The 16,200-nt window shown below is 37.4% G+C and overlaps 1 protein-coding gene across 15 annotated transcripts in view; it reads left to right on the forward strand.

Moving 5' to 3' along the window:
• Positions 1-16,200, forward strand: part of heph (polypyrimidine tract-binding protein 1 heph) — a 554,552-nt gene that overhangs the window by 512,415 nt on the left and 25,937 nt on the right. For all 15 annotated transcript variants that reach the window (XM_069498752.1, XM_069498753.1, XM_069498751.1 and 12 more), the window contains one exon: positions 6,159-6,217. In XM_069498752.1, the coding sequence (XP_069354853.1) occupies positions 6,159-6,217 (59 nt within the window). The remainder of the gene's footprint in view (positions 1-6,158; positions 6,218-16,200) is intronic.

Genomic DNA, 16,200 nt, shown 5'->3' on the forward strand with positions numbered 1-16,200 from the left:
AACTTACTTATAATGTAACCCACACGATACTCGTATGTAGGAGAATAACTTTGTTTACTTTTCCATATATATTATGCTACTTACGCTACGCTAACTTACGCTAAGTTTTTTGATTGGTTAATTAGCAACCTACAAAAAAATATTATATTGCCATATAAAAATTCGGAACCTATTTAGCAATGTTTGTCTCACGTTGATTTGTAATTGAATAAAGGATTTCCCGTCTATTTATATTTTCGCATTCGGTACAGGGAATGACCACCGAAAATGCTTTATAACTTAAACCACTTAGGAGTTGTTAGCAATTTTGGATTCATGTTGTTTCTCCTTGTTATTTTCGTAAGTTTTGCGAGTTTATCTAATGAATATTCCCTAAGTTTTTATCATATTACTACTAATAAAGGGGACGAAGTTGAAAATTGTTTCACTGAGTTCACCAAATATTTTGCGTTGTTGATTTGATAATTGCTTTCGGTCCATTAAGTATTTGTCATTGTGCTTATACACGTTTAAGCATAAGTCAGAAAAGCAGGTTAAATTTAACTAATTTTATAAGTTACTAAAATGTTCCCTAATATAAAGCTTGCACGTGGATATAGATCACAACGCGTAGAGGCTAATCGAGAGATTTAATCTTTATAATTACCTAACTGCAATATTAACTTGATTAGGGCACAATTGCTATTGCAACCACATAATCAAAATAGCGACCTAAACACAAAAAGTATTTAATAGTCGTCGAGTCTCGAGTCGGAACGAGACTGGCTTAAAAACCTTCAAACACCGGTGTTTATACAAATTTCAAGATGGCTCCCCGCCACAGATCGCGTGACATCGGATGGGTCAAATATTGTCCAATTCATTAAACTAAATTCAATAAGCTAACACACGAAACATAAATATATATTCTATACATTAAACATCTTTAATTGGTCTGGTTATGAAATTATTACATAAGCGGGCTTTGCACGGATTGAATTTCCGTGAATATAAAATATAACCTTACCGTCTACTTTGTAAAGAAAACCTCAAAACTCAAATTTCTAGACCAGCGATCTGAACTGTACATTGTAAGCATAATATAATATTTCGATAAAACATATTTTGATAAAGAGATCACAGATTATAAGGCGCTATGATATTGTAGAATATAAGTCGAACTAAATTCTTAATTACATGAATCCTATGACATAGACACGACATCCAACGCAAACAGGGGACGCATAATAATTGTAGCGGTCTGCTACACCTTAATAAAGCCAATCGACTGGGGGCGCGCGGGAAGCTCGGGAGGGGCGGGATTACCACGATCTTCATTGAGATTTGTTCTGGGATTAGGAACGTGTGATATAACCTTCGTTCTTACGTGATGTGTTGACATTGTGATGTTTTGTTAATATGATTCTCCTAGGAATAAACCGAAATTCCGTGTCCTAATTTGCAGACAGAACAAGTATAATAAAAGTGGAATGCACTAAGCACAAATTTTTATTTGTAACTCGAATCGATGTCACTGTTCAAACGCAATTTGTTCAGCCCTACGAAAACTCTTTGGAAATGACATAGAACTTCAGTAATTAAGCAAAAGCTAAATCAATAGAGACAAGCTTGCTTCGCAAGCGGGGTTTTTTAGCTTTTCTTTTCAAACTAAGTACAAAATCACTTTAAATCGTGCTCGTTTTGTGCACAAATTTCAGTACACTTTCATAATTAAAGCTATCCACTTTACACAGCACAGCTGGGTTTTTAAATGTAAATAAAAGATGAAATATCGCAATACAACGCGAATTTGCGTAATTGTACGCTTGCGGGTGTCGCGCGTTTTAAATTACATATATTTAGAACAAACGAGTCAAGGGTCGGCTTTTTGCTGCGGTTCAGCGTTCCCAACTTTTCACTTTGCTCTTTGCAAATGCCCGAGCGCAACGAGATGAAAGGACGCCTAAATTGCGAACGAGAATGCATTCACCTTGACATAGCACGGCCTGAGAAAAGGCAGCGAGATTTAAGATATCATATTATATCGTAATCGGCTGGACGCCGGAGACGAAACCTCGCTAAAATTTACATAACGGAAGCAACGGTAGCTACCCCTTTCCTTCAGAGCGAAATGCGGATTAGAGAATTTTAATTTACAACCTCAGCGCCCGTCTTGTGTTTACGGAGATATCGACTTAAATATTCCATAAAGTAATTGCGTTCTCCACTTGAATTTTTAATGAAAAAACATCGCATAGGGATTGATTGGAATCATTTGAATTTCTTGTGCGCAATCGGGACAAGCATCGTTATCGAATTAGCCCTCGAATATTAAAATCAAATAAAGGGTAACCGGGCGAAGTTGTTTTAAAAACTTCCGGCCCGGCTGTTGTTAACTATGTCTGAATTTTTGTCGCACAATTTTCATATTTTGCTTTATATTCATTTGTTTCATAACAAAGTCACGTTCAAGTGTGAAAGTCATTCAAAGTTATAATATCACTATTTATTCGTTCTCTTTTTTGATAGAAGACTCTTTTGGCTAAAAAAGTAACACAGCCGCTTAAGAACGATCACGCGCTCATCAGATCCGAATCCGTGGAAATACGGATATGAAAATATCTACATCATAATGATAAGCTACCATACAAATAGTTCTATGACTTCTTCGGAACGTATTTAAGACGATTTTTTTCACATTATTACAATTTTCGTAGGGATCTCTAATTTTTTTTGAAAATAAAATATACCCTATGTCACTTGGGAATAATGTAGCTTTCTACTACCACTTTTTAAATATATAGGGTTTCTTAAAGGTCGCAAAATCATGGTAAACGTCTTATTTGATGTGCTTAGCTAGCAGCAAAGAAAATATGAGCCAAAATAGAGACCATTTAACCATTAACTATGTATGAGGAGACGACGCGTTACTTTTCATTTGCCTCTACGCTCCTGGGTCGAGTTTGAGTGTCTTACTCTATATTTTATAGCTTTAGTGAATTGTTCGAGAAAAACGGACAATTTTACTTACTACTTATACTTTTACATTTACTACGTTATTTTATAAAAGCTGAAAGTTTCTCTGCGTATCGTCCCCAACACTGTGAGGAACGTTTGTTTGGATAATGGTGGCTTTGGGAGATAACATGTAATAAAGGTGTAAAAAATATTACGTCAAATATAAAGACTATTTTTTTATATTTTGTTCAAAATAGTATTAGAAATCACGACATGCCTTGCCAGACACTTATTGTCGTGGCAACCCCCTGCCAGACACCCTTAAACTTTTAAACTTAAAGGGTGTATGGCAGGGGGTTTTAAGTTTTTAACAGTCCTGTATATTGTGGTGAAGAGTTTATATACACATTATATACATAGACTAAATATGATTATATTTATACGCTAGCTGATGCCCGCGACTTCGTCCGCGTGGAGTTAGGTTTTTTAAAAATCCCGTGGGAACTCTTTGATTTTCCGGGATAAAAAGTAGCCTATGTCATAAAGGTCGTAAAGACCTGGAGAGTCTTATGACTTTACCCATGCAAAAATCACGTCAATCTTTTGCACCGTTGCGACGTGATTGAAGGACAAACCAACAAACAAACACACTTTCGCGTTAATTATAATAAGGGTACTGATAAGTATAAACTTTCCTCGTGACATGGTAAAAAATATATATTATTATGAAAACTAAAAGTGAATTTCAATGAATTAATTTTTAGAAATGTGCCACTTCAATTGCCACGTTTAGATTCATAAGTATTTTTATTTCACTGAATACAACTTTAATAAGTAAACAAAACGGAATCGTTATTTGGTTTTCCTCGTATAACCTTTGATGCTAATATAACGGACACTAAAAACAGAAAAATGTTGTATAAAAGAGGGTCAAAATAAAAAATCTGTCAAGTGCTAGTCGGACTCGTATATGAAGGGCTCCGTACCACCGTACAAGAAATAACACTTTTTAATTTTTTGTAGTTTTCATGGCGACTATTTTAAAATTTTCATTATTTTGTTGTTATAGCGGCAAAAGAAATACACATTTTGTGAAATTTTCCACTCTCTAGCTATTACGGTTCACGAGATACACCCACTGACAGACAGACGGACGGGCGTAAAGCAGAGGCTTAGTAATAGGGTCCCATTGGCAGCCTTCGGGTACGGAACCCTAAAAACATTATCTAATGGTACATAATTTGACGCAGGTGTTGCCCAAACGATGTGGCTCCTGTGTAAAAATGTGAATTTATTCCCTCACACCGCGGACTACAATGATCGCAATTCGCATCTTAAATTAGGAGCTCCTCGTTTATCCTTTGCAGTAAATATCCCTAACGGAACTCTTCATGGAGTCTAACCTCTACTTTTTAACCTACTTCCAAAAAGGAGGTGGTTCTCGATTCGGCTCGTTTTTTTAAAATGTTTAATATGTATACCTACCGATTTCTCTGAGATTCCTGGACCAACTTTCAATATAAATTACTGTCGTTATGATTTTAAATAAAAGCATAAATGAAAATACTTAATTTACTTTAAAGATAAACAAGTGCAGTACATCGAAAGTAATGTACATCAGCCTTTAGAATGACATTTCGGCTTTGTAGAGCGTTATCTCTGTCACTCATACCTGTATGACATTTTGGCGGTCTCAACGACAGGGACAGCGCTTTACAAATCTGCTATCTCCTTCTAAAGGTCGATGTATATTACTTTCAGCCGCGTACTGTAATTTCTCGCTGAAATGCGTAAGAGGCGCCACTTTATACGCGGCCCACGCGACCTTTACCATGAATTGACAATGAAATCATGAGTGAAAACCCCAACTCCAGAAGGTCTAAAACGGGTGAACCCTGGTCTTCAATAAACTGAGTTCATAAGGAAAAAGAAACTGTTTGTTAAACATGAAACAACAATAATCAACTGTAGCCCCAAAATGTTCTAAACTTTCACGAATCGAGAGAGTAAACCTTGAGTAAACGTATCAATTTATGCTCGCAAGAGTTCACGATGGAGGCAAAATTACATGAAACTTGTTTCGCATATTTGCTAGAGTGAAGATGATAGAATAGCTGTGGAGCACCTGAGACGGAACTCCACAAACTCTTGGAAGAGATGGATCGCATAGCGCCCCTCGTGGCGGCAACTTCACATTGTTTAAACGAACATGATATTATGTAGTCATCAAACGTTGAACGACTGTTCAGTGTTTCGATTACTCAAAGAGCATAAGTAACTTAATATTATGTAATCGTGATTACATAAAATGAAACACTTAATACTGTCGTCGTAAAGATCTTTACACCCCTGTGGACTAAGAGCCAGCGCGTGCCAGACCTTCGTTATTTATTTATAAAAGCTGAAAGTTTCTTGATCTGAAAAAAATAATCTTACATCAAAGTATAAAGTCATTGCCAGACATCCTATCGTGGCAACCCTCTGTCAGACACCGTTAAACTTTTAAATTTCAAGAGCGTCTGGCAGCGGGTTGCCACGACACTAAGTGTCTGGCAATGCATCATACGATTTCTAATACTATTTCGAAGAAAATATAAAAATCAGACTTTATACTTTGACGTCAGATTTTTTACACCTCTATTACCTGTTATCTGCCAACGCCACCATGACCCAAACTTCATAGTCGCTGATCGTTCCTCCCTGTGTTGGAGACTATACGCAGAGAAACTTTCAGCTTTTATAAAATAAGCGAAGTCTGGCACGCGCTGGCTCTCTCTATATTGTAAATGTGAGTCCAGGAAATGTTATGAAACCTTTGTTGCATAACATATCATCGCTAACAAATATTTCTTAATTCATACTAATATTACAAAATATGTGTCTGTCCTAGCTTTCCACGGCCTATCCATTATACCGATATTGACGAAATTTGATACAAAGATAGCTTGCATCCCGGGGAAGAACATACTCTACTACTTTTTGTCTCGTAAAATTATAAAGTTCACACGGATTTAAAAAAACCCGAAACTTACGTGGACGAAATCACGGGCATATCATCTAGTATATTATAGTATCTAGTATGCTTTATATAGTCTGGATGCAGAGATGCAGCAGAACAAGAAATTTATTTTAATTTCCAAGAAGTAAGACCTACTGTGAAGATGACTCAACTATGTAAATAACTTTGTACAGTTTTAAAGATGAAAACAATTCTTTTGCAGATTCATTTCAAGCCCTAATCCAGTACCCAGACACCGGGTCAGCGCAAATGGCAAAAACGGTGAGTGCTGAATACTTCTTTTTGTTTTTATTTAACTGTTTGTAAAGTAAAGCAATAAAACAAAGTTCTTATTGCCGCACGTTTCATTCACGTTAATGACTCGCTCTCGAACTATCTGGGAATGAAGTGACTTAAGTCTTATCTGCTCGTGTCCCGGCTGCGTACCCTCGTGGCCCGAGAGCCAGTTGAAAATTTAGAGGAGGTGCTTGATAAATGTTAAAAGTTGTGCATCTGCGTCTCCTGGTTTCAGCAAACTAGATCTGGCAAGCTAGCTCGTAGCGAACTATTTTTTTTTATTTTACATCGGATTGCCAGGTCATTTGGGTCATCTGCCACAGTAACAATACTAGCAGCTTCAGGTATGACATGAAGTAGGTGCTGGGTAGTTAACATTTTAACAAAGTACCTTTTTAGCATTTTTCAAAATCTTCGATCTATCTGTCATGCGAAATAGCTTGCAACTTTGTTTTTATACTCACTTAAATATATATTTGAAAATAATTCTGATTTTACCATTTAGCTTTTTATCTAAATAAATATTTTAAATTTTTTAAAAATTCTATAACTTGTGACCCCTTCACGGTTTGACAACTCTCGTAGTTACAACTCAAAAGATCTACCTAACAAACTATCTACTTTTATCAAGCATCTCACAAGTTCCTGCAAGCTCTCGGATCATCGGCTAGGCTAAGACTTTCATATTGATAGTTGTTCTTAGTTTTGTTGGAAACTTCCGTTTGTGTCTAATTGCATTAGTAATACATAATCTCGATTTAGCAATAACTTACAAATCCCACTCTAGGGGACTCTGGAGTTTAAGGCGCTTTGACCCATTATATTATTTAGATATGCTTTGACCATGTTGACTTTGCAATTTATTAATCACCTATTGGTAAGCGCGACTACGATGCAATGTAGATGACGAAGTCAGTTAGAAGTGGGTTATCTACGCTACCAAGCTCCCATACTAATGGTATGGCAGTTTGATTGAACCCATAATAGGTTTCTACGTGGCACCATACTGGAACGCTAAATCCTTTTGTAAAAAACCAGTATGTGCGCAAACACATATTGTGTATTCCCTATATTATTATGTATAACTATTCCTTTATATTATAATCCGACGGGATGGCAATTCGATAAGACCGGAGAGAGATTAAACACAGGATGTTAACCGAAGCACGGGAGTGTAATACTACAAACTTTCCAACTTTAGCAAGGACTTCTGGGCATCAAAAATATAAACTCTCAAATTGTCTTAGTCAATCAATTGTTTCAGTCGGTTTTTTCTGCGCCCAATACCTGTTTTTCGGTTGACCCGGGACCTGATCTAAAGCAGAATAAACTAACAAGGGCGTATGGCGATAAAGCTATACGTCGAACGTATCCGTTCACCAAAGTAAATGACACTAATATCGAGTTGGAACTCGGCAGCGAGTGCGCTGTAAGTCGACAATGGTCTGAACTCCGCGCCGAGTGGGACATCATTTTTCTCAGCTTAACTTTTCCCATTCGCTATTCATTTGCGTTAGAAGTTGAGCGTACTGCCGCCTACTGCAGCGACTGTTTAAACTTTATTTCTGATGCAGCGTTCAGGGCAAATTAAATTTCGTTTTGCGGCTTCCGCAAACTCGCTTTGCTAGCATAATAATTATTATTGAGCTTTGTTTTTTCGCTTTCCCAGCTGTTATGAATCGTGGTAGATAATTTTACAGTCGATAGCATCCATAGTTTCTGTTCCTAATATGGTTCAGTTGTTTCATTTAAATCAGTTGTTTTATTTAAATATATTTTTTAATATATCCAGATTTTCGTTTCGGCTTTTTGTTGAAGCTCTACCTCGACTTTTAGTAAACCTATTTGGATCTTTCTAGGATTACTTAAGTTTTATTATATGCTTTCGAACTGCTAAAGTTTATCCTAAACAAACAACAGCTCCTATCAAATTGTAACAGAAGAAACTGTACGAAGACGTTCATACTACGGATTAATCTCCTAGCTGTGCACTACAGTTTGACAGTTAATGTTCCTTGTATTACAAATCGTACACGTGTACGCGAGCTTTCCGTTTGATGACCTGCCATACATTATTTATCGTGACGTGTTGCTTTTACGCGTTTTATTTGTTTCAGTTTTCCAGTCGTAGTAGCTTCTGAATTCTATGCTTATAATATTCAGTACAAACTAATTGCTCCAATTTATGGGCTGAATTCGTATTTATGGGTTGTTATAGCATCATTATGATTGCGTATCAAATTCACAGAATTCCTCCAATTATTTTATTAGTGGCTCCTATAAACACAAAACAAATAAAATTTATTAACAATAAGTTATGTGCCTTAAAATAAACCTAACTTATTAATTTGAGTAACGGCTTAAGTTATAATAATATCAGTTTAATTAGAGATAAAGTTTTAGTATTTTAAAAGTACTTTAAAAGTATGCTTAGTTTATTTTTTTGGCGATGTAACTTCATCCGTTTCCATTGTGGAGACAAACATAAGCTACTTTTTGTCCCAGAAAATCAGAGTACAGAAAAACGGGATTTAATAAAATCTTAAATCTATGTGGATGAAGTCGCGAGCATCATTTAGTATGTGGTATACTAAAACTCAAACTCAAAGCATTTGTAAAGTAGGTACACTTTTTGATTGTCAATTGTTGAACTTAAGCTACTAGGGTTTCAAATGCTCCCAGGTCTGAGAAGAGCCCACAACATACTCAGACGGGTATTTTTTTTACTATCACCATTTCAATAAACCACTTAAACTTATTGGAACGATCAAGTTAATAATAATCATCGAAGATAGAGAACAGGGTTCCTAACAGGATCCACATAAAACAATCATAATCACGGCAAAGTTAACCAGCACTGCTGTTTAACCATCAGGATTATCTTCATAATACAACCCACAGATTAATACTCCCAAGCGAGGAAACCCCAACGAATTGGAGATATTTGCCATACATTCGCAGCATTGGCGTAGCGAGTGGTGAAAACTTAGGAACGCTAATCCTCTCTCACTTTACTGCTACGATATTAGAGTACGACGAGATACTACAACACCAATTCTCCAACGTACCCTGCATCTATTTCAACTGTTAATTATTATTATATTTTTATGGTTTTTGCTGAAATTCCTTTCGATGTTCGAAAGCCTAATAATTGGCATTTTGATCAAAATTGTTAGCAAGATCCGCATTTCACGCAAGCTGAAATGAAGAAAAAAGCTAATTTATTTTCATTTTCTGCACTTGACTTGGTCAACAGATTAAAGACCATAGCTTATTAGACCCACCTGGTACGCCACCAGCACTACCTCGTTGTTCGGCAACATGGGTGGATGCCGCGTTGTCGCCAGTGAACCTCGCGTTGTCAATGAGTTAAATTCGCGTGGTCAACGAGTGGACATCGCGTAATCCACAAGTTTTAGATTAGTTTTGCGGTGATTGGCACTAGGTTTCGAATATCCATAGAGTGAATCACTCGCAGGCAGTGCGTGGTTGACTCGGGACCCGTGTGTTGGCAATGAGCAGTCAAAATAAGGCAAGCATGCAAGCAGACTTGACGTCTGCGCGTGGACAGCTTGCGAGCGAGGCGATCCGCTAACGCTACGGAGTTGGTGTAATGAGCGTATGCCCATAGAAATCCATATAAATAATACTAATCGCATGAGATGAGGTGGTGCACATCGGGTGCCAGTTGGCTCTAATGAGCTACGACCTTAATACTTCCAAGCGATGAAGCCCCAACGAAACGGAGACAATCGTAGCATTGGTGTAGCCGAGTGGTGAAAACTTAGCAATGCTAAGTCCTCTCTCACTTTACTGCTACGATATCAGAGTGCGACGTGATACTATAACCACACTATAACAGCTATCCTCCAATGCACACAGCATCCATAGACTGCGACATGTTGAGATGACAATCGGTTTATGAGGCGGGAGGACCCTCCGCACACCCGCACTCACCCGCACTGGGTTAGCGCGGGGGCTGTGCGCGTGTGCGGGGCGTTCCCTCCCCGATTGACATCTCGACCTGTCGCGTACTATAGTTCAAGAAGATTCGTTAGTTACTAGCTGTTGCCCGCGACTTCGTCCGCGTGGATTTAGGTTTTTTAATTCCCGTGGGGACTCTGATTTTCCAAGATAAAAAGTAGCCTTTGTCACTGCAAATTTTGTTGGTTTGTCCTTCAATCACGTCGCAATGGTGCAACGGATTTACGTGATTTTTCTCATGGGTTTTTTTTCATTTCTCAGATAAAGACCTGAAGAGGGGCATACGCTAATTTTATCCCGGAAAGTCAAAGAGTTCCCACGGGACTTTTAAAGACCTAATTTCACGCGGACGAAGTCGTGGGCATTAGCTAGTTCATTATATTCTGCACTTGACTTGGTAATCATATTAATGGCCCCAATGAAATGGAGACAATTGTAGCATAAGCCTACCCGAGTGATGAAAACTTAGCAAGTCCTTTGTCACCTTGCACGTGGTACTCTAATATGCCACGTGTATGTTTCCTCCATCGCACACTGCATCTAGTTCAGGCAGATTCATATTATATTCTTAGCTGGTGCGATATAGGCACTACTGCAGAACTGGTATTTCTTTTGTTAACGTAACTATATCTAATAATAATATCTATATATCAGAAAATATTTATATTTATAGGACTATAAGGTGCAATTTTATGCCATAGACGAGTGAGTTTTAGTATTTTTCTCTTTACTGGTGCTGCTTGTATTGCCCTGTTTACCTGCTGTGGATATGCGAGTTGGGTTTCTTATTATTTTTTTAAATAGGGTAAATAAAGCTGACAGTTACAAAAACTAACTGTGTTTGTATCGTTTAAAATTTTGAGCCAATTAGTGTCGCTCTTATAATGAATTTGTTAAGCTGGATGTAGATATAGATATTTTTGATGACAGATTTCCAATCTTCTTTAAAAAAATAATTGAACTAACTAAGTAACATATTTCTGCTCACATAATTAATTATTAGGGTATTATTTATATTGATATTTATAATACGCGTGCTTTTTAAACTCTGGTTATGCTTTGCAACCATTAAGGATTATAATAAGAACGAAACGTATTGTATAATTAGGTTATAATTGTAATTATTGTAATCTGTTTTGGATGCCAATAAATTAAAATTTGCTGACGAACTTTTTACATTTTATGCGTACAAAAACCGCCTGTAGAGTGTAGACCTTAGGGAAAAGATGTTTTTAGTTAATTGGTATGATAAAGCCGCACATTGTAGAGCAAGAATCAGCTTGGCAATAATTCGTGCTGTAACGGATCTTATACCGCAACATTGTTTTGCAAACTAACGAGCTACTATGTCGGCTATGGGTTGGCAGACGCGCTCGTAACATTATAGGTACGTAATATTACTCTAACATGTATATAATATACTTCACATTATGCGCTTTCTATTATAAAATCTACATCAACTTACATTGTATCGGTAGTTTATATTTGTATTATTATTCCTAGGTTCTGTTTGCAACCTTGCTTACATATTTTTTTACATGAAATTTGATTAGAGAAAAATAGTTATAGGTAGTACGCATTGAAAAAACCAGAGAGGTTTAATCTTGAAATATGCGTACCTACGTCTGCGCATTATACTATAGTTAAGACTCGCTATTCATCATCATCATGATCAACCCATCGCCGGCTCACTATACAGGTCTCTTCTCTGAACTCTCGCTATTATTAGATTTATTAAAAAAAAACAATTTAAAAATATAAGATATGATTTACTAGAAACCAGTAGCCGCCGGGCAGTTTAGTAAGTACAAATATAATTTCGTATTTTCAAGAATACGTGTAGGTATATTCTGCCATGCGAACCTGATATTCAGCTGACTGGACTAGCCGCGGATTTTTCTTAAAACGAAATTGAAACGTCCCGCAAGGTAAGTGGCAGCAGGAGTAAGAGGTACAAAGTGAAGTGAAGCCGGATAGTGCTCCAACCACAAAGGGCACAGTCGGATGTTGGAGCACTGAAATCCCCCGATCCCCGACTCTATGATCCTTGACATAAATCTCTAACCTCGCCATCAAATCTTTTCAGAGGGCGGCTTATGCGCGCAGACATGAAATGTAAGCTCTTAATGTGCTCAATTCTGGTACCTATATGTCGTATCCCGTTTTACGAGTAAACATGTCCGTAACGTGTTACACGAGATTTTCCGGAACTTATTTACCGTTCTTGTTAGTTTTGCTTGAAATTTGGCAAAAATTTTAAGCAAAAATACGAACGATTCTGGTTTGGAGTTCCAGTTAACATGAGCATTCAAAGCATGAACTTGTCACTAAAGATCCTAAAGTGTCTAACAACATGTTATACCTACCTATTAATAGAAGCTACCATGTAAGAAAATACACCCGTATGGTTTTAAGCAGCCCTATTTTTAATCTTAACGAAAAATCTTATTAGAACAACATAAATATGCCCATTATGTATTCATCTAACATACGCTATGATTTTATTTCAAGTAGGTACAGTCATAACAACTAAAACTTAAATATAACTCCAATTTCATACAAACTGTGCAGTTAGTATTGAGATACAACTTGAACTGATTTCTCATGGATTAAGTCGAAAACAAAGGCTATTAAGTAGTCGCATCCATATACCTTATACATTTATTATAAAAAAATAAGTTCATGTGTTTGTTCGTTCGTTATCTATTCACACGTCACTCACCTGATTGAGTTGATGAAGAGTTCTACATAGTATCAGAAACCTACAATACAAACGTACCTACAACATCAATGACAGGCAAGAATTCGCATTGCAAAAACGCAAAGCAAAGCATGCCGGTTAAGTTACAGTTAAGTTAAAGATAAAACTGGATAGTATTATGGTGATATTTCAATTTGACAAAACACTCTAGCTGTTATAGGTACTTGCAGTAAATATCGGGTCTTTTAATCAAAATCACAGCACTCCATCAATAGAGGCGTGATTGATAACAATGTGATTCATTCGCGCCACGGACCGCCCCGTGTTCTACTCGTACTCCTAGCCCGATCCATAACCGTAACGACAACTGCCGGTGTGTAGGTAGGTGTGACGATCACTCATAAGTCATATTATCAGTAGGTAGGTAAGTACTGCTCAAGATACGATATCATTTCTTTTGTTTATGGCCGTTGTTTATCATACATATAGAAAAAATTGTACTTACTGACTAGTACCGGCTTCGAACGTTTGTTAAAAAAAGTCATAAGTCAAATGATTTATTCAAAATAGGTAACATGCTCTTAATGACTGTCGAAATTGTTAGATTAAGATGATATTATAGTGGTGATAATAATTAATTACGTTAACTTACACTAAAGCTACGAGGGTTCCAAACGCGCCTAGGTCTGAGAAGAACCCACAACAAACTCAGGCTTATTTAAGCTATACCTAACAGTATATGTATGTGTATGAGTAAATGAGTAATATGTACCTACATATAAACGGTAACACTGACTGACTGATTAGTGAGTAGTGAGTAATATGTATCAAAGCACAGCTCAAACCGCTGGATTTAAAAGCAAGATTTTGCATGTAGGGTTTCTTTAACATACGAAACCACAAGCGCTAAGAAAAGGTTTTTAGAAATTCCATCCGAGCGAAGTGTTTAAAATGATGTTGAAGCGTTGCAGTACACTAAGAATTTTAGAAGTTATAAGCGAAAACACAGGCAAACGCAGTTTGGTATTTTGTTTTATTCTAAATGTGAAGAAACTGAAATCTAGTCGTAGACTCTCTACGGCGTAGAAATATTGCCGTAGAGAGGTTACGGCTTAGGAATGACCCACAATTCGAAAGGTCGCAAGTTCACATTGGCTGCTGGTTTACTGTACCCGTAGTACAAGATTTAATGTCTCACCAAATCAAACCAAATTCAAGAGTCGAAATACTTCCGCGTTACAGTAAACTGGATCTTAAATGCCTTGTTTTAAAGCTCAAGTTTGTCTACACTTCTACAGCCAGCGCTCCAAGCGGAAACATTGCGAAATTAAAATCAGTGGCATTGAATATTTGACTTCAATTCAAGGCTGTTTAGGTCCATTTTACTGTAACGCGGAAGTATTTCGACTCTCGAATTTGGTTTGGTTTGGTGATACGTAAAATCTTGTACTACGGGTACTGTCCAATGAAACAGATAGCACGCCCAACCCTGGTTTTTGAAGCATGCTCGCCCGCCAATTTTTTAAACGAACTTGAAATCAAAAGGTGCGTAAATAACGCGCCAATATGTATAGTTCCCAACAGGTTGAGATGGCAATCGGGGCGGGGACATCCCGCACACCCGCACAGCACCCGCGCCAACGTACGAGTGTGCGGAGCGTTTGTCCCCTCGCCTCATACCCCGAATGCCATCTCGACCTGTCGCGTATTATATGTATTCTGTGATGCTACGCGTAATGTCACACACCAAGTGTACGAATTTGTCTCCACTTTTTAAAATACTAACCTATCTGGAGTTTTATAATATCTTTGAACATATAAATGTATATATATTTAAAACTCTCATCCACCTTGTCGTAAAAATGAAGGGCGAGGTTCACAGGTTAAAGGCGAAGCGTTTTTATTTACATTTTAAAATTGCACTTTGCACTGCGACCGCGTCTGAGCGGGGCTTTCCCGGCGATACCGGGGACGTGTACAAACAATGTATCTGTCGAAAATATGATACTTGCGCGTCGTGGTTTCTTTGACAAATTGTGCTGCTAATGTTTTTCGAGACTTCGAGAGCCTTACCAACTGAGCTATGCCAGAATCCTTTTAGGTGAGATATGTCAGTTGTTACAGTCTGCCGCGCTTGCGATACATTAGGTATAAGTCCCGCAAATTGCTAATGCGCGTGGCCGCCATTTTAGTGACTTCAGCACTAGACTGAAGTTTCGAGCTGATGGTATATTTTTACTTAAATATACGTCAAATGACATCAAAATGACGTCATTTCGATGTTAATGAGACATGGTTCCAACGCGATAGCAATTTGCGGGACTTATAAGTGTATGTGGCAAGATTTCGAGAAAACGACTCGTAAAGTTCAAAGAATTACATTCATAGGCTACATTGCTACACATTTTTAATTTCCCTGGCTTATGGTATCGAGTTAACTAAAAAACTGTTGTTGAAATACGTAACTTACTCGTAAGTGGTCTATTACAATTTTATCAAACCATTGTAATAGATTAAAAATGGCAAAAACTGCTTCACCAATATAGGTTAAACTAGAAAATTTGTAGTAGTTTATTTGCTTTAACGCTAATCGCGTGGCATTGTGCCAGAATGCTTAATTAGAACCAGACCTGACCTTCCCCTTGACCAGACTTGAGCCAAAAAGTCAAAATTGTCTACTTATAATAGATCTTCAGTGCTCACTAATTTCAATAGGGATTTCGTCAAAAAATAAGACTAAGATGCTCTGTAAATTTTTTGTGGCAACCCTGAGTTGGGATACCTCATGATTTATGGCTCAAGATCTGTTTTTATACAGCTTTATGATCTCAGGTGTCACCAAAATATCCCTTTGAATGTCTTACATCATAGGACTGACATTGCGGAGTAATTTGTTAGCAGGGACTCCTGAATGCCATAAATCAAACATTGAATGATTTTATAGCAAGTCACAAATATCAGGACGGAACTTCACTCTCATATTCCTTAGTACTACAACTTTTGCAGGTGAAACGCGTTGGGATCTCATTTACATTTTCAAATCACATTTCAAATCACGACTGCATCTAAGCGAAGCTTTTCCACTACAAGGAAGGAAAATATGGTACTTAAGATTTCTTTGACAAACTGTGCGGTTATTGTCTTTCGAGACTTACGTATTATGTACTAGATGATGCCCGCGACTTTGTCCGCGTGGATTTAGGTTTTTTTTAAGTCCCGTGGGAACTGTTTGATTTTCCGGGATAAAAAGTAGCCTATGCCCTTCCCCGGGATGTAAGCTAGC

The sequence above is a fragment of the Maniola hyperantus genome, chromosome 5 (assembly GCF_902806685.2).
Source record: "Maniola hyperantus chromosome 5, iAphHyp1.2, whole genome shotgun sequence".
In the NCBI taxonomy this organism is placed as follows: Eukaryota; Metazoa; Arthropoda; class Insecta; order Lepidoptera; family Nymphalidae; genus Maniola; species Maniola hyperantus.